Source organism: Pelophylax lessonae (genome assembly GCF_965119305.1).
Source record: "Pelophylax lessonae genome assembly, chromosome: 10".
NCBI classification, from domain to species: Eukaryota; Metazoa; Chordata; class Amphibia; order Anura; family Ranidae; genus Pelophylax; species Pelophylax lessonae.
The window spans coordinates 142,682,758-142,710,039 of NC_138777.1; the positions used below are offsets into that span (position 1 = coordinate 142,682,758).

General features: G+C 45.5%; 1 protein-coding gene across 1 annotated transcript in view; it reads right to left on the reverse strand.

The window, feature by feature from the left end:
• Positions 1-3,399: 3,399 nt before the first annotated feature.
• Positions 3,400-27,282, reverse strand: part of RCE1 (Ras converting CAAX endopeptidase 1) — a 194,475-nt gene continuing 170,592 nt past the window's right edge. Inside the window, exons 6-8 of the mRNA XM_082270347.1 lie at positions 19,931-20,002; positions 19,732-19,794; positions 3,400-4,582 (exon numbers count right to left, since the gene is read on the reverse strand). Coding sequence (XP_082126473.1) covers positions 4,347-4,582; positions 19,732-19,794; positions 19,931-20,002 — 371 coding nt within the window. The 3' untranslated portion in view covers positions 3,400-4,346. The remainder of the gene's footprint in view (positions 4,583-19,731; positions 19,795-19,930; positions 20,003-27,282) is intronic.

Consider the following 27,282-nt stretch of genomic DNA (forward strand, 5'->3'; position numbering starts at 1 on the left):
CAGGGGGTCGGCGGGCGGGCATGCGGTGGGCCCTCTCGACCGCAAACGTGGTGGAGAACGCATCCCTACCATAAGTGGAAATGAGCAGGGTTTCCAGAAAGGAAGGGGGCTCAGCACCCTCAGGGAGTCCCACAAAACGGAGGTTACAGCGCCTAGCCCTGTTTTCTAGATCATCCTGCTTCTGGGCAAGCTGTTGAATTTGGCGCTGAAGTGCCTCTCTAGTGTGCTGCAAAGGAAGGACAGCATCCTCTGTCTGGGAGATCCTAGTCTCAGCCTCCGTGACCTGTTCCGAAGCTTAGATAGGTCTTGTCTAATTAGGGACACATCCACCTTCACCTCCACTATCTTCGCTGTCAGTGTGGCTTGGCAATTAGAAATAGCGTCCAGTACCTGAGCAAGATCCGGAGCCAGCGCCGGAGACCCGGCGCCATCTTGGACAGCAGGGCCTGGAGCTTGTCGGCGGAACTTGTCCAGGGATGCAGCGGCTGCAGAGGAGGACTTCTTCGGCGGAGACATGGCTCAAGACACCTGGGATCACGGCACACAGGTCCGGTAAGCAAGGGGAGCCGCGGGACACACAGGATATTAGAATCAGGAGAGACCGAGAGCGGAGCTAGATACGCTTGCGACCTACTCCATTGCCGTCCAGGCCACGCCCCCTCCTGACTGACATTTTTTACACTTTTGGGAGTACCATTGACATTACTACAGTAATCAGTACTATAAATATGCACTGTTACTGTAAAAATGACACTGGCAGTGAAGGGGTTAACTTTACTGGTGATCAAGGGGTTAAGTGTGTCCCTAGGGGCGTGATTCTAACTGTGGGGGGGCGTGGTTTGTGATGTAATCACAGAGACATACGATCCTACATAGCAGGATCGCATAGCCTCTGTGATTACTTTAGTGAGAATGACAGGTGGCTGTTTTTACATCAGCCGTCTGTCTTTCTCCCTCTCCTGCGGGAAATCGCGATTGGCCGGCGGCCATCAGAGCCGCCGGTCACACACACTGGCTCCCCAGGGAATGAGTGGGGGCGGGAGCTCCCCGCGGCGCGCGCTCGCCCCCTACAGGCTCGTGGGCGAGCGACGTAGGGCTACGTCGATTTGCCTGTAAGCGTCTGAGTGCCGCAGTAAATAGTCGTTAGGCAGTCGACAAGTGGTAAAAAAATGTCAGCCTTATCGGTTTTCTTTCAAAAACCGATTGCTTTCCATTCGTTGGTTCAGATCTTCATCCGGGGAATGTTACGTTTGCTTCCACCTGTGAAGCCACCATTATGTCATTGGGATTTCAATTTGGGGCTGGCAGTTTTACAAAAACAGCCTTTTGAGCCCATGGGGCAGGTTCCCCTGGTTCTTCTGACTAAGAAACTGGTCTTTTTGATTGCGATCACTTCGGCTAGAAGGGTATCGGAACTAGCAGCTCTTTCTTGTAAAGAGCCATTCTTGATTTTTCATCAAGATAGGGTGATTCTACGTCCACACCGAGGTTTTTCTGCCCAAGGTGGTGTCCGCCTTTCATTTAAATCAGGACTTTATACTACCTTCCAAATCCTCACTCAGAGGAGGAAATGTTATGACATTCTCTTGATGTAATGCAAACACTTAAGTTTTACTTGGAGAGATCAGCTCGGATTTGTAAGACCGAGAGGTTGTTTGTGCTACCAGAAGAGCCCAGGAAGAGGTTGGCAGCATCTAAGTCTATGATTTCTCATTGGATTCGACAGGTTATCACGCAGGCGTATTATTTAGAAGGGAAGGTTCCACTTTTTCCTGTAAAGGCACATTCTACCAGAGGAGTAGGTACCTCTTGGGCACATCGCCATCAAGCCTTTATGACTCAGGTTTTCAAGGCTGCGACCTAGTCGTCGGTGCATACATTCACTCGTTTCTATCGAGTTTATGTTGAGACCCAGGAGAAATCTGCATTTGGCCGCAGTGTTCTGCAGGCAGCGGTGTAATCCTTTTTGTGGACGGATGGCAGGATGTTTTTGGTGTCCCCCTCCCCTCAGATGCATTGCTTTGGGACATCCCATATGTTATGATTTATGGCTTTGTGTCCCGTGATGTACAAAAAGAAAAATAGATTTTTTAATACAGACTTACCATAAAATAAAATCCATTTCTTGAAGTACATCACGGGACACAGAGGTCCCTCCCCTCTTCTTTGGAGCCTTTATTGCTTGCTACAAAACTGAGGTACCGTATTTATCTGCGTATAACACGCACTTTTTCCTCCTAAAAAATGGAGGAAAAAGTAGCAGTGCGTGTTATACGCCGATAAAACAAAAAAAAAAAAAGTACAGAAAGCACTAGCAGCGCCAAGAGGTAGAAGGGGGCGGGCGGCGCCGCAGAGGAGAAGGGAGGACGCTCTGTCATCGGAAGTCCCGCCTCCTATGCCGACGTCAATCATAGGCGCCGGGACTTCCGATAACAGCGCGTCCTTCCTTCTCCTCGGCGCCGGCCGCCCCCTTCTTCCTCTCGGCGCTGACCGCTTTCTGGACAAGTGATTTTTTATAGTGGCACTGGTGCTGGCGAGGCTGCAATAATGGCAGCTGGCGAGGCTGCATGTATGGGCACTGGCCAGGCTGCATGTATGGGCACTGGCGAGGCTGCATGTATGGGCACTGGCACTAGCGAGGCTGCAATTATGGGTGCTGGCAAGGCTGCAATTATGGGCACTGCGCTGGCGAGGCTGCATGTATGTGCACTGCACTGGCTGCATGTATGGGCACTGCGCTGGCAAGGCTGCAATTATGGGCACTGGTGCTGGCGAGGCTACATGTATGTGCACTGCACGGGCTGCATGTATTGGCACTGCGCTGGCGAGGCTGCAATTATGGGCACTGGTGCTGGCGAGGCTGCATGTATGGGCACTGCGCTGGCTGCATGTATGGGCACTGCACTGGCGAGGCTGCATGTATGGACACTGCGCTGATGAGGCTGCATTTGTGGGCACTGGTAAGACTACATTTAATTTTAAAAAAATGTTCTGAGTTCAAAGCTGTTTATTTTAAATTTCAGCTTTTTTCCTGAAATTTGTGCCCTAAAATTTAGGTGCGCGTTATACGTAGATAAATACGGTACTTCCTGTGAGGTAGGGATTATATAGGGGGCATCCTTTCTGATTGGTTGCCAGTGTCCTTCACCTGTAGGTGGCTATATAACCCATATGTTATGATTTATGGCTCTGTGCCCCGTGATTTACTTCAAGAAATGGGTTTTACAGGTAAGTCTGTATTTACAAAATCCATTTGTTTTGCCTGGTGTTCAGCTTTAATTTGGTTGTGTGTTACCCAGGTTTTCACATCAGTGATGCCTCATGTGTACATTTATTAGAGGAACGTGTGTAGTGTAGCGATGATACTAGCAGTTTCTATCACTCAGTGAGTTTATTTTACTCTGTGCCTAGCAAAGTAAAGGGTTTATCTTCTTTTATTGTAATCATATATTGTACACCCATGTTTAAGGCTCCGCTACACATGAGATTTTACATCATTTACTAGCTGGAGGTTAACCTCATTGACAACTGCCTTATCCGCAAAACACTGAATTCAATGGTTTGAACAAGCAAGAAGATCATTTTGATGCCAATAAGTGTTAAAAAAATCCATATGCAGTTTAGCCCTTGCTAATAAAAAAAAATTAAACAGCAGCAGATGCAGAGGAAGTACAGTACAGATAGAAGACGGAACCATTGTAGTTGGCAACATGATCTCTTATAGCAGATTTTCACCATTATCAATAAAAATAATAATTACAGATATTCTAAAAACTCCCTTCAATACAAAAAAGTTCAGCTGTACAAACATGTCTCCCACTGCCATTATGAGAAAGAGGAGTACAGAAGGTACAGAGCTCTGAATGTCCTTTGTAAGATTCTTCCAGGAACTGTCTTTTACCCATGCTTCAATAAAGCTGAAAATAGATGACTAGGTTCAATATGTAAAAAAATATAGCATTATGGAATACATTTACATCCAAAAATATATAGGATATCTGGTGAAGAGCACCTGGTCTTAAAATGTAGTTTGATAAGATAGGTCAACTGTGAATCCGTCACCCTGAATGGGTTTGGTAGATATGTCAAAAAATGTTGGTTCCTAAAATTATTAATAAGATGGCTTAGCACAAAATCAGTCATTAAGCTGACATTCAGTAGTTCATATGACATCTAAACAAAGCTTAACCAACATTTCTGCACCTGTTCAGGTAGCCACATGTGTAAAACTGGGGTACTTGTGAACTACATGTGTTAAACCAGAAGGACCCACAAGACCATATAATCATCTTTTGCCAGACTTAATAGAACATTCAAGGTGGTCAGTGTAATGACAGCTGCTGATGTCAGGAACAAAGTGAGCGGTGGTCTACAGATCCTCTCTCCAATAAGTAACAGATAGGTATGTCCCCATACAGAGCAGGATCAGTCATGGGATAAAGAAGTAGAAAAAAAAGTAGAACTCCAAGAATGTAGAAAATGAGAATAATTATGCGTTGTGGATGGTCCAAAGCTGTAAATATTGCTGGGAATCCAATGTAATTGCAGAAGGAATGGCAAAGTACAGGTCCTATAATATGCCCTAAAAGAAAAAAAACAATCATCAGTTGTGGCAGGTTTATCATAATTGATGAAGAACATTAATAACCATCTGCTTAGGCACCAGAAAGGTAAATGTGTTCTCCATTGCAGTTTGTATTTTTCCAGTCAGGTGCCTGTTATTTTGACAAAAGCCATTCCATTTCTGTTTTATGCCACTAACTGATGGACAAGGGAGTGCAAACCAATAGAAGATGGTCAGTCATAAAATAAGAATAATTGTACAATAGTTGCCATCTGTACCATGGAAACTGGTATAAAAGTGAAGACTTTGTCCCACAGTTAATATTTATCCTAACCAGAACATCAAATTTAAAGTAAAAAATGTGTGTGCTTAGTGCAAAAGGAGAAAATGCAGCAACCTATATTCTAAACACAAAGGAATTACAAAAAGAATCCCAAACCACCGCACAGACAAGTAATAATGGGTAGGAGAAAGAACAAAAGATCATTGTAGTATGCTAAAAAACCACATGATTTGTTAAAAGTAGATATACAGTACTCACAAAAGATAGAGTAACACAGGCAAAACACACCACACCTTGAATCAACAGCAGGTGCACAACATATGCCACAGGCCTCACCCTGCGTACGTTTCATCTGTTGCAATAGATGTCTGTAAGGGATGTCTTTATCCCTTGAAGACGTCCGGTTACATCAGATGAAACGCGCGTCATGGTGAGGTCAGTGGCATATGATGTTGTTGATTCCTGGTGTGGCGTGTTTTGCCTGTGTTACTCTAAATTTTGTGAGTAGATCTACTTTTAATAAATCATGCGGTTTTTATCATACTACTCTATGGTCTTTTGTTCTTTCTCCTACCCATTTTTAACTTTGAGGTGCTGGCTTTGGATAACCAGTGAAGGACTGTGGAGGCGGTGGAGTCAGTGGTATACTGAGTGGTGGCCCCCCAATTGGATGATTTTTGCACTGTTGATCCGTTATCATTTGGAGATTATTACTGTTTGGTAAGGGAACTGGCACACTTGTCTATGAGGTGGTTTGGGATTCCTGCACAAGGACTTTCATCATTTTCAAGATTTCACATGTAGACTTTTATATATTGCTCATTAAAGTTTACTTCTTTGTTATGCATAAGTCACTTAGATGTTTTGGGACTGCTATTTCACCATTTATTTGATGCACATTGTTTAATATATGGTTTAATATATTAGGTTAACCTTATTTTCTTACACTAATTTTTGCATTGTATACAGTAGGCATTCAACGGCCTTTGAAGGAAAAATTCAAGGGTCACCACTCATTGGCTTCCACAGCTGTGGTATTACAAAAATATGGTAGAGACATACTTGAGAGATGTTCAATTTCAACCAACCAATCATGTTCTAGCAAAAAATTTAATTTTTGTAAGAACTTACCGTAAAATTATTTTCTCTGAGTCCTCTGACAGTCGCCGCCCGATGGTATTAGCCTTCATTAATGGGTAATGGCGCACTCTGCAGGAGCAGGCTAGGCAGATAATTAATTATCAGGTTAATACAAAAAAACTTTTGTACCTCAGCACGCCACTAGGGGGCCATCCCACAGCCACTACTTTTATTACTTCAGTTTTGTAGCAAGCAGTACCGGAAGGCAACAACCCCCAGATACAAAAACCAGAGGGGTGGGGGCGGCGACCGTAATTTTACGGTAAGTTCTTACAAAAATTCTATTTTCTCTTATGTCCTCTGACAGTCGCCGCCCGATGGTATTAGCCTTCACTAATGGGATGTCCCAAAGCAGTGCAGGTATGAGGGGTGGGAAAGCAACGCAACCAGATAAGAAGGGAACGCAAATAACCGGGCTAGTAACAACCTGAGCCCACAGTAAAAAACTGGAACAAAACCAGAACAAACACCCCAACAAGGAAAGCCATTAAAAACAATGTCCCCTCAAACAACTGCCGCACTCAAAACTTTGCGGTCAAAAGAAGCATCCGAAGATGCCAAAACGTCAAGTTTGTAAAAACTCTGTGAAAGTGTGCACTGACAACCATGTCGCCGTCTTGCACACCTAAGCCACTGATGGCGAAAAAACCCAAGAGGCACTAATGGCTCGAGTAGAATGAGCCTTTACTGGGAAAGGAGGAACCTACCCTTGATGGAATAGGCCTGAACAATCGCCTGTCTGATCCATGTAGAAAAAGGTCGCCGTGCAGGCAGCCGATCCCTTCCGAGGTCCCTCAGGAAGAACAAAAAGAGAATTAGACTGCCGAATCTACTCCATGGCGGACAGGTAGACCTCGACCGCCCAGACCACATCCAGAGAAAGCAAAGCAAACTTCTAAGGATGCTTGGGCCGTGCGCACAGTGAAGGCAACACGACATCCACATTGAGGTGGAAGGAAGAAACCACAGTGGGAAGAAAAGATTGACTCGGTCGCAGAACAACCTTATCTCTATGAAGTACTAGATAAGGAGAGCGGCAGGACAAGGCCGCCAATTCAGACACTCTGCAAGCCGACGTGATGGCCACCAGAAAAGCAACTTTCTGTGACAACACAGACAGAGATATTGCCCTGATGTTCTGGAAGAGAGGTTTATTGTAACACTAACAAAAAACAAATTCAGGTCCCCTGGAAGCAAGGGAGCTCCCCCTGAGGTGAGCCAAATGCCGCACCACTTGAGAAAAGGTGCAGACCAAAAAAAGCGACGTCAAAGGTAGTTGAAACAAGACGGCCAAGGCCGACAACGGACCCTGGTCTTAGTCAGCACCAGATGCTGATCCACGCCCTTCTGCAGGAAGGCCAAGACCTCCGCCATAAAGAAGGAACGAGGGTAAAAACCATGCACTTTGCACCAAGCGAATACGCTTTCCAGGTGCTGCAAAAAAAACTTCCTTGAAGTTGCTTCGCGAGCCTCTTACAAGGTAAGGACGACCGCCAGAGGAAGACCTCTATCCCTCAGGACCTGGCTTTTAACAGCCATGCCGACAAAGCCAGCAACTGTAAAGCAGAATGGAAAATCGGTCCTTGAGACAGATCGTCTCGCAGCGGAAGCCGCCATCGAGGTTCTACGACCATCTGAACGATGGCCGCATACCAGGACCGTTGAGGCCCGCCTGGGGCCACTAGAATGACTGACATCCATTCCGACAGCAACCTGCGGAGGAACCTGGATAACAATGGAATCGGAGGAAAGTCATACAGTAGCCGATAGCGGTGCCAAGGCACCACCAACACGTCCGCGGCATCTGCCAGAGGATCGCGAGCCCTGGCCACGAACCTTACCACCACTTTGTGGAGACGGGACGCGAACAAATCCACGCTCGGGTCCCCTACCGGGCGCACAGGAGGTGAGCCACCTCCGGATGTAGGGATCATTCCCCTCGGTCCAAAGTCTGGCGACGTAGATAGTCCGCCTGCCAGAGTTCCACACCCGGAATGAGAACGGCCGAGAACGCAGGTACCTGCGATCCGGCCCAGGACAGAATCTCGGCCACTGCCATGGCCGCCCGGGCACTCCATGCGCCCCCTTGGTGATTGATATAAGCCACAGCCGTGGCATTGTCCATCTGTACCCGCACCGGACACCCCTGAAGCAGAGGTGACCACCGGAACAGACAAAGCTGGAGCGCTCGGAGCTCCAAGATGCTGATCGGTAGCAAATTTCCCCCCCACCGACCACGTCCCCTAGGCGCAAAACGTGCCCAGAACTCCTCCCCAGCCCGACAGGCTGGCATCCGTGGTGACAACCGTCCATAACAGAGGTCTGAAGAACAGCAGCCGGCGCCACCACAGAAGATCCGACCCGGATGACTAACGGAAATACTCCTTTCCAAGGCCTAAGGTGTCCTGTCCCACCTGTCCAGGATTTCCGCTTGCAGAGGCCTGGTGTGAAATTGAGCAAATGGAACTGCTTTGAAGGCCGAGATCAGCCGTCCCAGAACCTGCATGCAGGTCCGCAAAGAGGAGAGATCGTCGTTCCTGAGAGCTCCGATCTCCTCCCGCAAAGTCCAGATTTTTGTCCTCCGGAAGGAAGACCCGAGATTGAGCAGAGTCCAGGACCATCTAGGTACTGGAAACGAGTAGAGGGAGTCAGTGCCGACCTTTGAAATGGATGGCCCACCCAAACTCCTGAAGCATCTGAACCTTCACAGCCAGATCATTTGCCAAGGTTACACATGAGTCGACCTTACAAGAGGTCGTCCAGGCAACCGATGACCGCAATGTCCTGTAAACGCAGCAAAGCTAGACCGGAGCCAACACTTTGGTGGAAACCCTGGGAGCCGAAGCGAAACCGAAAAGGCAACGCCACGAACTGGTAATGCTCCCCAGTCACTGCGAAGCGGAAGCAGCTCTGATAACCCTCGAAAAAAGGGATGTGGAGATACGCATCCTGCAAGGCGATGGATGCCACAATTCCCCAGGCCTCAACGAGGCCATCCCCGACTGGATGGATCCCCTCCTGAACGTCCCGCACAAAGCGGTTTAGGGACTACCAGTCCAGAATCGGACACACCGTGCCCTCTTTCCTGGGCACCGTTAACAGGTTGGAGTCAAAACCGCAAAAACTTTTTCAGAAAAAGAACGGGTACAACGACTCCGTGTGCAAGCAAACCGTGCACAGCCCCCACGAGATATCTGAGACGATCAGGGGGCAGCTGAAGAATGGACGGGATGAACCCGTCTGCGGGGCGAGATCAACTCGATCTCTCTGAATGAATTGGTTCGTGAACCCACCTGTCCTGAATGCCAGACAACCAGGGTTCCTGAAAAGAAAGCAGACGTCCCCCCACCCCGACAACGGGGAGGGCTTCCCTTTTAGGAAGAGGTGGACTGGGCCGCTGAACCAGACTGACCGGCGTTTGGCTTACCCGACCATGGCTCCTCCTGGCCTCCGGGAAGGCGGAAGGGTTTACCCTTCTCCTGCGTCCCAAAGGCACGAAGGAAATTATGTTGAGTCTGGAAGGGGGGCCCCCTCCGCATACTGGGGAGCTCTCCCTTGGTGACCTGGGGCAGACGAGTACTCTTACCTCCCGTGAACCCCGCAATCAACTCATCTAGAGTTACCCCAAAAAGACGAACCCCCTCATAAGAGACCTCAGACATCGTCTTTTAGGACGCGTGGTCAACCGACCAGCACTTTAACCAGGTAATGCGGTGGATCGCAATCCCCACCGCCGACAACCGGGCGACAAACAGAGCCACTTCCAAAGACGCGTCGCCCAGGAAGCTCGCAGTGTGGACGAGCTGATCCTGCTGCAAAGCCCCTTGCACCATGTCATGAGCGCCTGAGAGGCTATCACTGAGGCAAAACACAGGTTGCAACAGGGAACCCGCCACTAGATAGATTTGGCGGGCAAGCGCTTCCACACGCCTATCAGCCGGATCCCTGAATACTGGAAATCCCCTACCGGCAAGTAAGGTGGACTTATTCAGACTAGACACAGTTTGATCCCCTGCTTAGGGACACCGACCAACGTTCGTCCACCGCCTCCGAAAAACGGAGAGCGGGCGGAAAAACGCTTAGGCACCACGAACATGCGCTGCCACTGGCCATTCACAATCTCCGGAAAATCCACCAGGCAGGAAAAATGCCTGACCCGACAGTCTGGGGTCTGCGGAACCCGAGCAAAACAGACCGCTCACTTGACTGAGCTGGCTCATCGTTAAGATAGAGAATTTCTGTTATGACGCCCCAAGAGCATCCATCGTAGCGAGTTCCCGTGCTACCGAGGAAGATTCCCCCTCCTCCTCTCTCTCAACGTGGAGGACCGGGACCCCTCAGGGGGACCATCATCCATGGCAACCAATTCGGGCTCAGAGTCAGAGGACTGGGAGGGCACAGGCCGTTTTTTATGGAGGAGCGTGCCGACATCCGCAGATTCGCCTGGGACGCCAAAGTCGCCAGAGCAGCAGATATGGGTGCCTGGGGAGAGGATTCAGGATTCTTTTACACAGAATAGAAAATGGAGAAGGAGGAAGTGACCTCACATCGCTAGAGGCCAGCCCTCGAGCCCAGAGAAAAGGTGTCTATTGAAAGTCAATGACAAAAGTCACAGGGAAAATGGCAGCTGCCCTTACTAGTCATGTTGCCCACATCCAAGATGGCGCCCAAACAGGATGCTGATCAGAGATCTCACATGAAATTCTGTGTTACACAGAGCTAGGAATCTGCAAACCACTAAAGTGGCGGCTGCTCCAAACGGCTGCAAAATAAATGCACCAAACACATTTCTGGCTATTAGCAGGGACCCCAGGGAGACCCCCACAGCATTCCCATGCAGCGCCCCCAGCGGGAGCAGGGAGGGGAGGGAAAACCACAACCTGGCCAGAAGGGAGATCCTACAGAGACCGCCAGCCCTGCTATCCCCTAAGAGTGGGCCCACAACCCCCCAAACGTCCCCATTGACAAGGGGGTTCAGTACTCATTAGTCCAGCTGCGGGCACCGCTCAAAAATAGGAGACCTCCCACCCTAAGTGGGGGTGCCGTCAGCCATGGAGAGACACTGGCAACACGTGGGTGATCCGGGTTGAGATATCCTCTGCGAATCGCAGTTTCACCTGGCTCGTCCCCATATGGAGGGGCATTGTTGTTGCGAGGCCTGGGCGTACCAGTAACCTGCGACGCTCATTGGCAGGCTGGGACTCCATAAGGATCTATATTACCCAGTCCGAGGCCCAGCTCTACAGTCACTTGTAGTCCTCCAGGAAAGGAATCCCTGACTAACTAGTGATAGTGAGAAGAAATAAAAATCTAGTGTGTAGAGAGAAAACACTGAAATTCAGAAAAAAAAAAATATAAGAAAGCCAAGACGCTAGGTCTCAGCAGAGAAAAACCTAAAGCTCTGCTCCTGAAGCTAGGCAGAATTAAACTGAAGTAATATCCGATTGGGTTCCTGGTAGTGGCTGTGGGATGGCCCCCTAGTGGCGTGCTGAAGTACAAAAGTTTTTTTTTATTAACCTGATAATTATCTGCCTAGCCTGCTCCTGCAGAGTGCGCCATTGCCCATTAGTGAAGGCTAATACCATCGGGCGGCAACTATAAGAGGACGTAAAAGAAATACATTTTTACAATTTAATTTGCACATGATTCAAAGTGAATGCAGGTTCAGAACTGATTGATGATTCTACGTTGGTTCTGGAATAGTGTAAGGCCAAACGGATAGCTAATTTTTTTTTAATCCTGGTTGAGAAAAATTGGGCTGATACTTGGGACAACTCATTAACCCATCTAAATTTCTGCTAGGGATCACCTTATCAAGTTTAACCACTTAACACAAACTGACGTAGACCTACATCGGCTGACCTTAAGTGGTTGTACCGAGATGATGCCTCTAGCTAGAGGCATCATCCCAGTACCATTTTTTAGAGCCGGCGGTCAGCTTTCTGGTGGTAACGACGGATGCAACTCGGGAGCCGCTTTATCATTACCCTGGCGAGGGGGAGGGGACGCCCCCCCGCGGCTCTGCTCGGGTCTCCCGTCCCACCGGGAGACTCGAGCAACCAGCCGGCGTGTCCACCGGCTGGATGGGAGTCCGATCAAAGCCGAAAGCGGCTTCGATCGGGTCTCCGATGATGTAACCCGGAGGCGGCGTCCATGAAGTCACATCCGTGTTACTCGGCTGCTAAAGTCGGCAGTTTCAAAAAGTGAATGTATTCAAAAATGCAGTTTTCGGTGTTTTGAATACATGGAAGTATAGTGGAGGGGTCTAGGGTCTTTTAGACCCTGATCCCTCCATAAAGAGTACCTGTCACTGCATATTGCTGTCACAAGGGATGTTTACATTGCTTGTGACAGCAATAAAAGTGATCAATTATTTATTTATTTTTAAACCTGTGTGAAAATTAAAAAAAAAATAAAAAAAATAAATTTGCGCACGAAAGAAAACGGATACGGAAGTCTCGCTGCAAATGAAGTCGCTGTTTAAACCACAAATGTGAGGCATCACCGAGATCACCGGATCGCGAGCAATACTTTAAAAAAAAGAGCTGCACTCTAACTCTAAACTGGTAACTGTTAAAACATTTAAAGCGTCGCCTATGGAGATTTTTATTCACCGTAGTTTGTCCCCATTCCGTAGGTGTGCGCAATTTTAAACTGTAACATGTTGGGTATCTATTTACTTGGTGTGACATCATCTTTCACAATATATAAAAAAGAAATGGGCTACCTTTACGGTTTCGTTTTTTTTTAAATGCAGTGAAATGTGATTTTTCGTAATTTTTCCAAAAAAATGGCGTTTGAAAGACCGCTGCGCTAATACCACATGACAATAAATATTGCAATGACCGCCATTTTATTCTCCAGAGTCTTTGCTAAAAAAATATATTTAATGTTTGGGGGTTCTAAGTAGTTTTCTAGCAAAAAATACTGATTTTAACTTGTAAACAAAGTGTCAAAAATAGGCCTGGTCCTCAAGTGGTTAAATTCCTTTACTGAACTTATCAGATGCAATTTAGCATTGCAAAAATAAATCCTTATTATTCCTCAACTTGCTGGGAAAGTTCCCAACACTCAGCTAATTTTTACTCACATCTTGTAGGACTATCCCCATTTAGGCAGAAATTGGCCAATCTGAGGTAACTACTATAGAGCTTGTCCCCAATATGCATCTGCCTTCTGGGTCTGATAGAGGGACTGGCAACAACAGCTGCTGCCAGAAAATTACTCAGTTTTCTTTTCTACTGCACTGAGCCACCAAATTGCTCTTTCAGCAAGAACTCGATATATCATGGTACCTTTACAAAGTTACATATAAAAATAGGGGGTGCGCAAAGAAATGTAAAAGTGTGGATAGAATAGGTAAACAATATATAATCAAACACATAATATGTGACTTTGCAAAGACGCAAACATCAAGTTAATGTATAGGTACCACCTGAATGCTCTGTAGATAACATATCTTCCATTATATTGGAACCCACAAAGAGGAAGAAAGGGGAGAAATGGGACTTTGTGATACCCTTCACATACACAGTATCACAAATTGAAGAAACAAAATATGTTACATCATATCATAACATTTAATCACTAATGACTATGAAAGAATGGCGTGAAAACACGATGATGTCCTTTCCACATATCCAGAGCCCCAAAGTGTTTCGACCAATTCGATCTTCCCCAGGTCAGTATGGCAAACAAAAAATAGCCAAAGTATCAAATATTTAGAATACAATCATGTAAAGATGATAATTCATACCACAACCAAAAGCATATTATGCTAGAGTTTCACAGAGACATGGGGGCATGTGCTGGGGCAGGGCAGTGCTGTTCAGAAGGTGTAAACCTGTGTCCAAAGCAGTCACCGGATCCCAGGGGAGAAGACTGGACCAAGGGTTTACTTCAAAAAGAAGCCCGATGGATATTCAAGCTCAGAGCTACCAAGCCCCCTGGGCTAAATTAATTCATTAGTTACAAATCAAATCTGGAGGGTTTTACTTCAGGACAATCAGAACATCTTATGTTAACGTATTTTCATATTTTCTTTCCCCTTTCCGTTCTTCTGGCACATGCAGCTCACTCTGGTCTTCGTCCAGGGGGTTGCAATTATCAGAATCTAGAAGGCCTCTTTTTTCAGGAGTGTTTCCTTTTTTTCCCCCCAAAAGAGGGTGCTGGTCTCCCCCGCTCTCCTTTTGAGCTGCATGCCAGCGCTGTTCTTCCTCCTATGGCTGCCCTTTTCCAACATGGCGGCTTGCAACCTTGCCAGTCCCGGAAATTATGTCATGACATGCACCACAGCGCACAGGAAATGACAACATCTGTGACAGGGCTGGCTCTATGAAGTTGACAGCAGTGGATTCAATTGGAGGCATCTGTCTCCAATTATCAGCCGATTAATCCTACACATATTCACACTGGTGCTTAATAGCACCCTGCTGGTTGGTGACTTTTACACGTGACCTTATTCCCTATGTAAATAAAAATTATCCAGGTTTTTTTCATTGTTGTTCCTGGCGGAGGCAGCTGATGGAGCCTCCCTTGATTGTTTAATATTAGAGCCTATCTTTTTTGGATATATCCTGGTTTTTTACTGGTAAGAACAGACTCCGAGATTGATTCCTTATTCTGTTGATTGATTATTTTTATGTTTCATAATTTTGAAACCTTATTCTATTTTTTTTTTTTGCAGTCCTTACTGGTTCCTTTTCTGTTTTTTTCCCTCTCCTTTTTGTGCAGAGAGGTCTGGCTCACTATTTGGAAAAAGACCCTCTCCGCGTAGGAGGAGCTAGTGACGTGAAGCATTCCTACACACAGTCTGTCATCACCCACAAGCTGTCTCTCCGGCGAGGGGAGAGATCAGAAGCGTCGGCTGACCCCCCCCCGCGCGATCGTCCGTGACAGCGGGAGAAAGGCAGGCGGCTAGTGTAAACAAAGCCGCCTGTCAGAATTTTGATTTTTACATTTTTTTTTGGGGAATTTCATATAAAAAAAAATGTGAAAAATATTGTTATTTTTGCAAAATTGACGCTCTTTTTTTGTTTATAGCGCATGATCAAAAAACCGCACAGGTGATCAAATACTACCAAAAGAAAGCTCTGTTTGTGGGAAAAAAAGGACGCCAAATTCGTTTAGGTACAGCGTTGCACGACCACGCAATTGTCCGTTAAATTCACGCAGTGCCGAATCGCAAAATAGGCCCTGGTCAGGAAGGGGGTAAAATCTTCCGGGGCTTAAGTGGTTAAGGAAATAAAGTCTTTGATAGTTTAATTTGGACCTTTCTGCTTTCTTATATACATTGAGCTGATTACTATATGAAGACAGTCCAAGGATATATCATAGGATACCTAAAGGCTTTGTCTTTTTATACTGAAGGTGAGCGTGCATTTTAGCCACACACTTTGGTGGAAGATAATTCAACTATTTTTTTTTTTTGTGGGACACTGCATAGTGTTTTTTTTTTTTTTTACAGATGTTATTGTTTTTTTTCACCTGATATTACTTCACTTGCGTAATTGCACATGTCACAGCATGTTGGGTCATATGCACTGCACTGATTTATGAACCTTCTATGTCACTTATCTTAAAGATAATTTACTTTTCTTGACAATATTACACTATATGTGCTTTATTATTTATTTTTTTTATCTGGGGAAAATACGCTGAGAGGAGAAGTCTCCCCACAGAGAGGAATTTTATCACAGTTTGTCTCAAGCATTGAGTCTAATTGTTAGGAGGTGAGAGCACCAGATTATCCAATCGATGAGTAGATTAACTTTTCACAAACTTTTTTCTTGAACTTTCATTTTTGGACTTTCAATATTATATATATTTTTTATCTCTGGACTTTTTTTTCATTTTCCAATTCGTTTTTTGTGTCTTTAAAAAGGACCGTTTTCATTATTTGGGCTGATCCTTGTAGATCCCTTGTGCTTAGGACACATGTTTATACCTGTACAGCACTGCCCCATGTCTCTGTGAACCTCCAGCATTATATGTTTTTGGCTGTGGTATGAATTATGTGAGTGCATCTTATCATCTTTACATGATTGTATTCTAAATGTATGATACTTTTCCTAATTTCTGTTTGCCATACTAACCTTTATGTATGTCCTACTGACCCTTTAAGACACCCCCTGAGGAAGACCTAAGGCTCCATGTACACGGGACGCTGGAAATGGCCGTTTAGGAGCAGTTGGGCGTTTTTTTCAGAAGCCCCTGAACCCATCTACATTTTATCTTATCTGTCCATGTACACCAGGTCGTTTACAGTCATTTGCAGGCAGTTGCGTTCAGGGACTGTTTTTAGAACGCAATTATTTGCGTTCAAACGTGTGTTTCCCGGCGTTTCAAACGCACAAACGCGTCCGAACGCGCCTAAACGCGTCCGAACGCGCCTGAACGCGATGACCCGCGTTTAGCGTTCGCGTTTTTCCATTTTAAAGGGAAATAATTTTTTTGACCTCTAGGAACGCTTCTAAACGCAAACGCCCGCAAACGCTGCTAAACGCCCGCTAAACGCGGGTACAAACGCGTCTGAACGGACGTTTCAAACGTCCTAAAAATTCCAGCATTCAAAGGGACTTTTAACCACTTGCCGACCGCCGCACGACTATCTACGTCGGCGGTCAGCCCCTCACAGGCAAACTAACGTAGGGCTACGTTGCTTGCTTGTGAGGGTCTAGGGAGCGAGCGCGCGCCCCCCGGGGCGCGCTCCCGCTCCCGCGTGGTCACGGACCCCCCCGCGCGTGTGACCAGCGGACCCGATGTCCGCCGGTCACTCGGCGATCGGCGGGGGAGAGGGAGAATGTCAGGCAGCTTGTGTAAACAAACTGCCTGTCATTCTCCTCGCTGCAAAGACACTGATAAAACGGATCTGGTATGTAGATCCGTTGATCAGTGTCCTTACAGCTAGAGCCACAGCCAATCACAGTAGAAACCACGCCCCTAGGGACACACACAGCCCCTCCCTTCCAAATAAAGTTAACCCCTTCACTACCAGTGTATTTTTACAGTAACAGTGCATATGTATAGCACTGATTACTGTAGAAATGTCACTGGTAACCCCAAAAGTGTCAAAAATGTCAGTCAAGGGTCCGATCTGTCCGCCGCAATGTCGCAGTACCGCAAAAAAAATCGCAGATCGCCGCCATTACGCGTTAAAAAAAAAAACAACAAAAATGACAAAAATCTTTCCCTTTGTTAGTAAACGCGATAACTTTTGCGCAAACCAATCAAAATAGGCTTTTTGCGATTTTTTTTACCAAACATAGGTAGCATAAAATAAATTGGCCGAAAATTTTTAAAAATTTTGATTTTTACATTTTTTTTTGGGGGAATTTCATATAAAAAAATGTGAAAAATATTGCTATTTTTGCAAAATTGACGCTCTTTTTTTGTTTATAGCGCGTGATCAAAAAATCGCACAGGTGATCAAATACCACCAAAAGAAAGCTCTGTTTGTGGGAAAAAAGGGACGTCAAATTCGTTTAGGTACAGCGTCGCACGACCGCGCAATTGTGCGTTAAATTCACGCAGTGCCGAATCGCAAAATACCCCCTGGTCGGAATGGGGGTAAAATCTTCCGGGGCTTAAGTGGTTAACAACGTCCCGTGTACATGGAGCCTTATTGGTCAAAATATGTCAGGGCTCTGGATATGTGTAAAGGATATCATCATGTTTTCACGCCATTCTTCCATCGTCATCAGTGATGAAATGTTATGTGATGCAACATTTTTTATGTTCAATATGTGATACTGTGTATGTAGCATACAATTCCCCAAGGCTTTATGGGGCTATTGTTAGTGATATTCTCAATAAATGTGATTTTGTTTATTTTTTCACACCTTGAGAGTATCACAAAGTTCCAATACTATCCTTTCTGGGTTCCAATATTTATACCAGGGACTGCTACCAAAGTAGTCTGGGATACAGGTACACAAGGGTTATATCCATATATGCCATTATGTATTCATTTTATTCTGCAGTAACAAGGTCTGTATTGATGGTTATGGAGACAGAAATGCAAGTAATCCCTACCACCTGATTGTGCTCATTTCCAATAGTATGTCTCTGTTAGCCATCCAGAGCAAGAATGATGCACATAAATGTGGCTAAAAGGGTAATACTGAAATACTGGAAGACAGACACATCTCCAACAATTATAGAATTGTTAATGATAGTAAATCAGATCTGGTTAGTGGAAAAACTGGTGGATGTTCAGAATTTAAAAAGTGCATGGTATACATAGAGTATCTGATAGGCAGTGAAGAAAATAGGTGGTTTAATATTGGTAAAGGTCAAATTGGGCTGAACTAGGTTTTAAGTAGTCCTCCTTATTTCTTGAATTTAAAATTTGGAACCTTAGTGCTTCAAAAACATGTTGGCTTTTTTTTTTTTTATTACTAGACTGAATCAAGCTTTGTGGCACTTTCATCTTTTTATTGCTCTATAGCAGGGGTCGGCAACTCGTTGTTTGCGATCTACTTGTCAACTGCAGGCAGGTTAGAGGTACACTGCGATTGAGTCCGCACCTGGACTGGGGGGTACAGTGCCCTCCTGACATCCCCCCCAATACCATGCTCAGCTGACCCCTATGTACTGTGCCATCCTGGTCCTTAAATGTCATGCCCTCCTGACCCTCCAGTACTGTGCCCTCCCTTTCCTATCTCTCCAAACTCTACTGTACCAGGCTCTTCTGACCCACCCCTACTAGACCCTCCTGACCCCTCTCTTTACTATGCCCAAAATTCTACTGACCCCTGTACACTGCCCAACATCTACTGACTTCTGTACACTGCCCAACATCCAACTGATGTCTGTACACTGCCCTACATCCTGCTGACCCCTGAACACTACCCTACATCCTACTGATCCCTGTACACTACCCTACATTCTATTGACCTCTGTACACTGCCCTACATTTAACTGACATCTGTACACTGCCCTACCAACCACTGACCTCTGCACACTGCCCCAACTACTATTGTCATCTGTACACTGCCCTACAGCCTACGGACTTCTGTACACTGCAAAAAATCTTACTAATCTCTGTACACTGCAATACATCCTACTGATCTTTGTACACTGCCCTAACTACTCATGTCATCTGTATACTGCCCTACATCCAAATTAAATATGTACACTGCCCTATCAACTACTGATCTCTGTGCACTGCCCTAACTACTACTGTCATATGTACACTGCCCTACATTCTACTGACCTTTGGGGGCCTGCTAGTTAGCTAAAAAAAAAAAAAAAAAGAAAAAAAAAAGCCTGTGACATTCTAGTGATTTTTGCACTCTTCCATGTTGCCATGGTAGATTTCCACCTCTCAAAGATTGCCTACCCTTACTCTAAGGGTGACCCTATGGGATAACAAAGAGCTGCTTCTGGAGGTTAGATTTAGATTCCCAAATCTCTGTCCCTTTGAGGTCCAGCACTCTAGCACATATTTATTCTGTGCTGGGAACTGTAGAAAGTAGCACCATATGTGTATTACAAAAATGCTAAACGGTGAAAAAAGTAAACCGATGCAATGCATTTGTACTAGTTATGTATTGGAGTTCATTTCCAATACATAACTGAAACCAATACCCGACTAGGATTAAATTATTTATTACAGAGCTATAATGCACTGATAAGATGAAATCCTGCTTGTTCTTTATGTGTTGATGTACATATATATATTGTTTTTCTATATTGAATAGGTTATTAAACTATAATTTAAATCAGGGCAAATTGGTCTCACCTGTTCTAATGAAGATAAAGGCTGTGTAAGCTCCAAATACTGCAGTATATGAAAATTGAAATGCTATAAAAAGAAAAAAAATGCCTGGAATGACAAATAGAAACAAAACAGGAAAGAAAAAGAAAGACAGAAAATAGAGGGCAGAATAAGTCAGAAAGTAAAGGAAAACTTGGCTTTGAAAAGGAAACACGTTACATACCAGCTGACAGAAAAATGTTCACAACAGTACCCTGTCGAAATCGTAGCTGCTCAATAACGTGATGGAAATGTGCTGAAACAAAACATACAGATATATAAAAAAAACAGTAAATGTGAGCGAATGTATGGTAGTAATCATTCATTCTTCTACAGTAGTGGTCTCCAAACTGTGGCCCTGGGGCCGGATGCAGCCCTTTACTTGCCTTTATCCAGGCCTTGAGAAAATATTGCTGCCACTGACACCAACAATGGTGTACTATTTCTTCCACTGACACCAACGATGGGGCATAATTCCTTCCACTGACACCAACGATGGGGAATAAATCTAGGGATGCACCGAAATGAAATTCTTGGCCGAAGCCGAATAATAATAAAATGTTTGGCCGAAGGCCGAATACCGAACGCTGTGTTTTGCATTTTTTCCATTTATTTTGCCAATTTTTTGTCCTCTCTCTTGTCCTCTCGTGTCTCTGTCTCTCTCTCTCTTGTCCTCTCATGTCTCTCTCTCTCTCTCTCTTGTCCTCTCATGTCTCTCTCTCCCTAAATGTTACTGTAGGGAATGGGATTCAGTGCACACTGCAGCCTTGTACCATAGGGTTAATGTTAGTGACACTGTAGGGATTGGGAAGGATGCTGGGAATGGAAATCAGGAAGCATGCAGGCAGCCTTGTAAATTTTAATTGCAGATACAGGGCACTGGGCAGGTCAGGGTTAATGTGGTAACATCAATTACTCAGTGACAGTCAGTCAGTGTCAGTGTGGACTCGATCAGATTATACAGTGACAGACAGTCTCTCAGTGGTGGTAGTAGGAGGCTGGAGGTGGACTAGTAGGAGCCTGGAAAGGAGCACAGCCGCATACATACATTACTCACTCGTGCACTGCAGCCCGCCCCACACATTCAGTGAGTCTTACTCTCCTCCCTAGTTTTTTCAATGGCACATTCAGGAAGCCAATCACGCCGTGAGTAGCGGCACAGCGGAACCAATCAGGTGTGCAGGCACGCGTGATTGGTTCGCTGTGCAGCTAATCACGGCGTGATTGGCTTCCTGAATGTGCCATTGAAAAAACTAGGGAGGAGAGTAAGACTCACTGAATGTGTGGGGCGGGCTGCAGTGCACGAGTGAATAATGTATGTATGCTCACCGCTGAAGTGTCCCGGCTTCCCCTGCCTAACACGGAAGTCTGTGAGTCCTCCTCCGAGTCCCTTCCCCCTGTAAATATCGCCTACGGCCACAGAACGATAGTCAATATCATATCGACTATCGTTCAGCCCTATTATTCGGCACAAAATTATTCGGCCTTTTGACTTATTCGGCCGAACACCGAAAGTGCTATTTTTTCTATTTTCGGCCGAATAATGTTCGGCCGCCGATTATTCGGTGCATCCCTAAATAAATCCTTCCACTGACAAAAAATACAGCACTATTCCTCCCAATGACACAAACTGCCGCCCCCCCCCCCCATACCAAAGATTGTGCTTTGTTTACTCCCACTGGGCACAGTCCGGGCCCCCTAAAATCTGAGGGACAGTAAACTGTTCCATTCTTTAGAAAGTTTGGAGTCCCCTGTTATACAGAATAAACAGTTCCATATCTTGGATCAGAAACTGCTTTTACATGTACAATAGGGGGAACTTATAGTCTATTCAATGTGTTTTTTTTTTTAGATATTGAGTACATTTAAACGATATATTATTAATGTAAAGAAGGCAAAAACAAGTACATCTGCACTTTGTCCATATTAAAAGCGCTTTGTTGTGTTAGCATTGCAGTACAAAACAGCCTCACTTTACGCAGCAACATTTTTGACCATGTCTTGTCTTTTGTCACTACTTTTTTGCATTCTTTAAGTACATGTCCTACTTATGTAAAAAATCTAATCAATGTGTTTTAAAGTAGATCTTCTATTTAGTAGAACCTCTATTTACTAGCCTTTGTTGGACTACCAAACATGTCCAAATTCCTCAACTCCACAGCATTATGTTATGGTGTTCTGTAGCCAAGCAGGGGAGAACTGTGGTACTTTAGTGCCACAGAGGCAATGTTGTCAGTTCACTAAAGAAAGTTAGGAGCTTAGATCAACAGGTATTATTTATGTACTTGCAGTGTTGGAAAAATATTGAGCCAAACATTGTGATAATGCAACCTCAACTGTGCATGTGTGGAAGTTGTTCCACTATGACACAACTGTTAAAAGTAAGAAGGTGTCTGATGCTGAAGAAGAGATCGAGAAGATTACAGCAGTAGCTATGAATAGCACAGAGCTGTTTTCACTAAGGGAGGGCAGTCTCTGATGTACAGTAAGTCTGCCATAATGTGGACGTATGTTGGGCACCAGTATCGTCGCATGAGAGGGAGGGGAGTGGGTCACATGTACCTCCACATCAAGGAATAACAACTTTTTTCTTTACTCTCAACAGGGTAAAAGGGAGAGACAGTGAGCAAAAGAAAGGAGAGTCTATGCTGTTGGGGAGAGGGTCATTAAAAAAAAAAAAAAACCTATTACTTCTTCTTTGCATGTGTTGATGCCTGAAGCTCGGAAGCATATTTGCATGAGCTAGAGCCCTGGTACCCAACCTGTGGCCCTTTGTTATATGATGTGTGTTTCTCTGACCTCAGCAGTTTGTAGGAAATGGGAAATCACATTATTCTCTGCTACCCTCATTTAACATGTTCCCAGTTTCATATTGTCTTCTGCAGCATATCCCCAACTAAGAAATGTGATTTTTGTCTTACCGTAAAATCCATTTCTCTGATTTTCATTGACGGACACAGCTCTTCATCTTCTTGACAGTAGGGTTATACTGCCCCCTACAGGAGTAGGAGGCTAGGCAGAGAAAAGGCTTGAGCACGACTACGGGGCAGTCCCTGGAGGTACAGTCTGGTCCATAAATATTGGGACATCAACACAACTCTAATCTTTTTGGCTCTATACACCACCACAATGGATTTGAAATGAAACAAACAAGATGTGCTTTAACTGCAGACTTTCAGCTTTAATTTGAGGGTATTTACATCCAAATCAGGTGAACAGTGTAGGAATTACAACAGTTTGTATATGTGCTTCCCACTTTTTAAGGGATCAAAAGTAATGGGACAATTGGCTGCTCAGCTGTTCCATGGCCAGGTGTGTCCTGATCCCCTGATGATGTCAGCCTTGACTGACGAAACGTCGGGAACGTGAGACCATACACATCCGGGTCTGAGGTCTGAGGAGCGCAGCGTAGAGCGGCGTCTCCCATCCCCAGCAAACAATTTTATTGAAGGCTTTTATCTGCTTTTTGTCTAGTAAGTGCAATTTGTCTTAAATAAATGCTTGATTGATAAGAGATACTGCACCATGAGACTATTTTTTCATCCCTGCATATGGCTTGGCTTTCTGATTATGGCACTGACTCTGGCTGTGATGACCTCTACTTATGGGAGCAAGATGCATTAGAGTTCCATACTGGAGTACACAGCGCATTAGACCCCCTATAATCAAGGGGTCCATTAAATCTGGTAAGCGGCTCATATAGTTATTCCACTGGGTGATCGTGTGAAGGTGAAGGCTTTGCTAAGGAAACCACCCTATCAAGTCTGTGTCTTCCATATTGGCTGTCAATTATCTAATTGCTTTGGACACCAGAGACAATATTGCACGAATCATCCTATATGGTTTATATGGTTCACATGTTTGTATTTATTTTATATATTTCTGTCGAGCGCTACATCCCCATTTGTTCACTACTCAAAAACAGGAAGGCCAGATTAGAGTTTGCCAAACATCTAAAAAAGCCTTCACAGTTCTGGAACAACATCCTATGGACAGATGAGACCAAGATGAGACCAAGATCAACTTGTACCAGAGTGATGGGAAGAGAAGTGTATGGAGAAGGAAAGGAACTGCTCATGATCCAAGGCATACCACCTCATAAGTGAAGCATGGTGGTGGTAGTGTCTTGGCTTGGGCATGTATGGCTGCCAATGGAACTGGTTCTCTTGTATTTATTGATGATGTGACTGCTGATAAAAGCAGCAGGATGAATGCTGAAGTGTTTCAGGTAATATTATCTGCTCATATTCAGCCAAATGCTTCAGAACTCAACTGGACGGCGCTTCACAGTGCAGATGGACAATGACCCGAAGCATACTGCGAAAGCAACCAAAGAGTTTTTTAAGGGAAAGAAGTGGAATGTTATGCAATGGCCATGTCAATTACCTGACCTGAATCCGATTGAGCATGCATTCCACTTGCTGAAGACAAAACTGAAGGGAAAATGCCCCAAGAACAAGCAGGAACTGAAGACAGTTGCAGTAGAGGCCTGGCAGAGCATCACCAGGGATGAAACCCAGCGTCTGGTGATGTCTATGCGTTCCAGACTTCACGCTGTAATTGACTGCAAAGGATTTGCAACCAAGTATTAAAAAGTGAAAGTTTGATTTATGATTGTTAATCTGTCCCATTACTTTTGGTCCCTTAAAAAATGGGAGGCACATATAAAAACTGTTGTAATTCCTACACCATTCACCTGATTTGGATGCAAATACTCTCAAATTAAAGCTGAAAGTCTGCAGTTAAAAGTACATCTTGTTTGTTTCATTTCAAATCCATTGTGGTGGTTTATAGAGCCAAAAGGTCTAGAATTGCGTCAATGTCCCAATATTTATGGACCTGACTGTATACTCCCACTTACTGCTATAGGTATTCAGGTTTGTAACAAGCAGTGTCAGAAAGAAAAATCTCAACTCCATAGAGGGGCGGGTGCTGTGTGTCAATGAACATCAGAGAAATGTTTTTTACGGTAAGGCAAAAAAATCCCATTTTTGCTTTCTTTCATTGACAGACAAAGCTCTTTATCTTCTTGACCATAGGGACGTCCTAAAGCAGTGTCAAACATGAGGGGTGGGAACAGCAGAAAAAAACAAACTTCCCCAAGGCTAAACAGTAGCCAACCAGGTAACTTGGAGCTCAACTATCAACAACTGGAGCTCACCTGAACAAAAAACACCCTCAAAGAGGACAAGTCCTCTAAACCGCAGCCATCAAAACTTTGCGGCCAAAAGAAGCATTCACAGATGCCAACACATCCACTTTATAAAACTTTGCAAACCTGCATCACTGATGCCTGATGACAGAAGGCCCAGGAAGCACTAAGCGCCCGCATAGAGTGCGCCTTAACAGGGAAAGGAGGAACCTGACCCTTAATAAAATAGGCCTGAATCACAGTCTGTCTGATCCATCTGGAAATGGTCGAAGCAGCAGCAGCTGCCAGCCCCTTGCGAGGTTCATTTGTGAGGGCAAAAAGTGAGTCTGATTTCCTAAAAGATTCTGTAGCTGCCAGATACACCTTGAACCACATCCAGGCAGTGCAAGGCAACTTCCTTAGGATGCTTAGGCTAGGGATACAGGGAGGGCAACACAATGTCTTCATTTAGATGAAAGTCAGAGATGACCTTCGGAAGGAACAAAGGACATGGACACAGAACCACTTTATCCCTGTGAACCACAAGGTAGGCGAACGACATGACAACGTCACCAGTTCAGACACCCTGCACGCCAAAGTAATGGCCACCAAAAAGGCCACATTCTGAGACAACGTATGCAGGGAATCTCCCGAATATTTTCAAAGGGAGGCTTTCTTAGAACTGACAACACCAAATTGAGGTCCCACGGCGGCAATGGAGACTGCACTGGAGGAACCAAGTGTCTCACGCCCTGGAGAAAGGTATGCACCAAGGAGTGTGTGGCCAACGGACGTTGAAAGAAAACTGCCAAGGCCGAGACCTAGCCCTTGATGGTACTCAAGGCCAGGCACTGCTCAACCCCTCGTTGGAGGAAAGCCAAGATCCGAGCCACCGAAAAACAACGAGGGTGAACCCGGAGGGATTAACAGGACGCAATGTACGTCTTCCACATACGATGGTAAATCTTACTAGAAGTAGATTTTCTAGCTTTTAACAGCGTAGGAATCAACGAGTCAGACAACCCTCTGTCCAGCACCTGGCTTTCAACAGCCAAGCCGCCAAATCCAGCGACTATAAAGCAGGATGGAAGATTGGCACTTGGGACAGCAGATCTTCCCTGAGAGGGAGTCTCCAAGGAGCATTGGCGATCAGCCGTACCAGATCGGTGTACCAAGACCGGCGAGGCCATTCTGGAGGAACTAGGATGACCGGAATACCTTCTGCCTCGATTCTGCGTGGTAGTCTCAGCAGAAGCTGGAGAGGAGAAAAGGTGTAAATCAGATATTACTGACTCCAAGGAGCCACTAAAGTGTCTGTAGCGTCGGCTAGAGGATCCCAAGACCATGCCACAAACCTCTGAACCTTCCTGTTGAGGCAAGAAGCCAACAGATCCACCTCGGGAGTACCCCACCGGAGACACAACTGATGAAACCCCTCCGGATGAAGAGACCATTCTCCCTGGTCTAATGCCTGTGGAATGAGATAGTCTGCTTGCCAATTTTAAACTCCCGGAATGTGGCACAGCAGAGAGGTCTGGAACAAATCTTTCTGCCCACTAGAACGCTGGCTACTTCCCGAGCCACCAGGACACTTCTTTTGCCCCCTTGGTGATTGACATAGGCCATGCCATGGCCGTGGCATTGTCCGATTGAATCCGCACCGGACACCCCTGTAGACAACTTGTCCAATGATCCAGACAAAGTCTGATCGCTTGGAGCTCCAGTACATTGATCAGTAGTCTGGACTCTTCATGAGACCAGACCCCCTGAGCACAATCTGTGCCGAGGATGTCTCCCCACCCAGACAGATGCATGCAAGTCCGAAGAGACGACCGTCTGCTGGTCAGCAAAAGCCGAATTGCCTCCTGCAGTGTTTGAAGTTTCTCCTGAGGACGAGTCCAAAGTCAGACTCAGATAGACCAAGCTTGTGGACGGAACCAGGGAAGACTTCTGAAGATTCAGAATTCAACTGAACTCCCTCAGTGTTTGCAGAGTAATCTCCAAGTTGTCCAACAAGGCGGACGAAGACTCTGCTCATAAAAGCAGATCGTCCAGGTACCCCAGTACCGCGATCCGCGATGACGCAGCAATGCTAGAACCAGGGCCAACACTGAAGACTCAGGGAGCAGAAGCGAGACCAAAGGGTAACGCCACAGATTGATAATGCTCCTCGCTCAAAGCAAAGTGAAGGAAACGCTGAGGGGAAACACATATTGGGATGTGAAGGTAGAAATCCTTGATGTAGATGGAGGCGAGGAAATCCCCCTGATGTAGGGACGAAACCAGTGTGCGAATGAACTCCATGCATGTGATCAAAACTTGATCTTGTAGCCGCAGTGTATGACTTCTTGGACCCACTTGCCCTGGATGAGGGAGGTCCACGAATCCAGAAGGCAGAGAAGGTG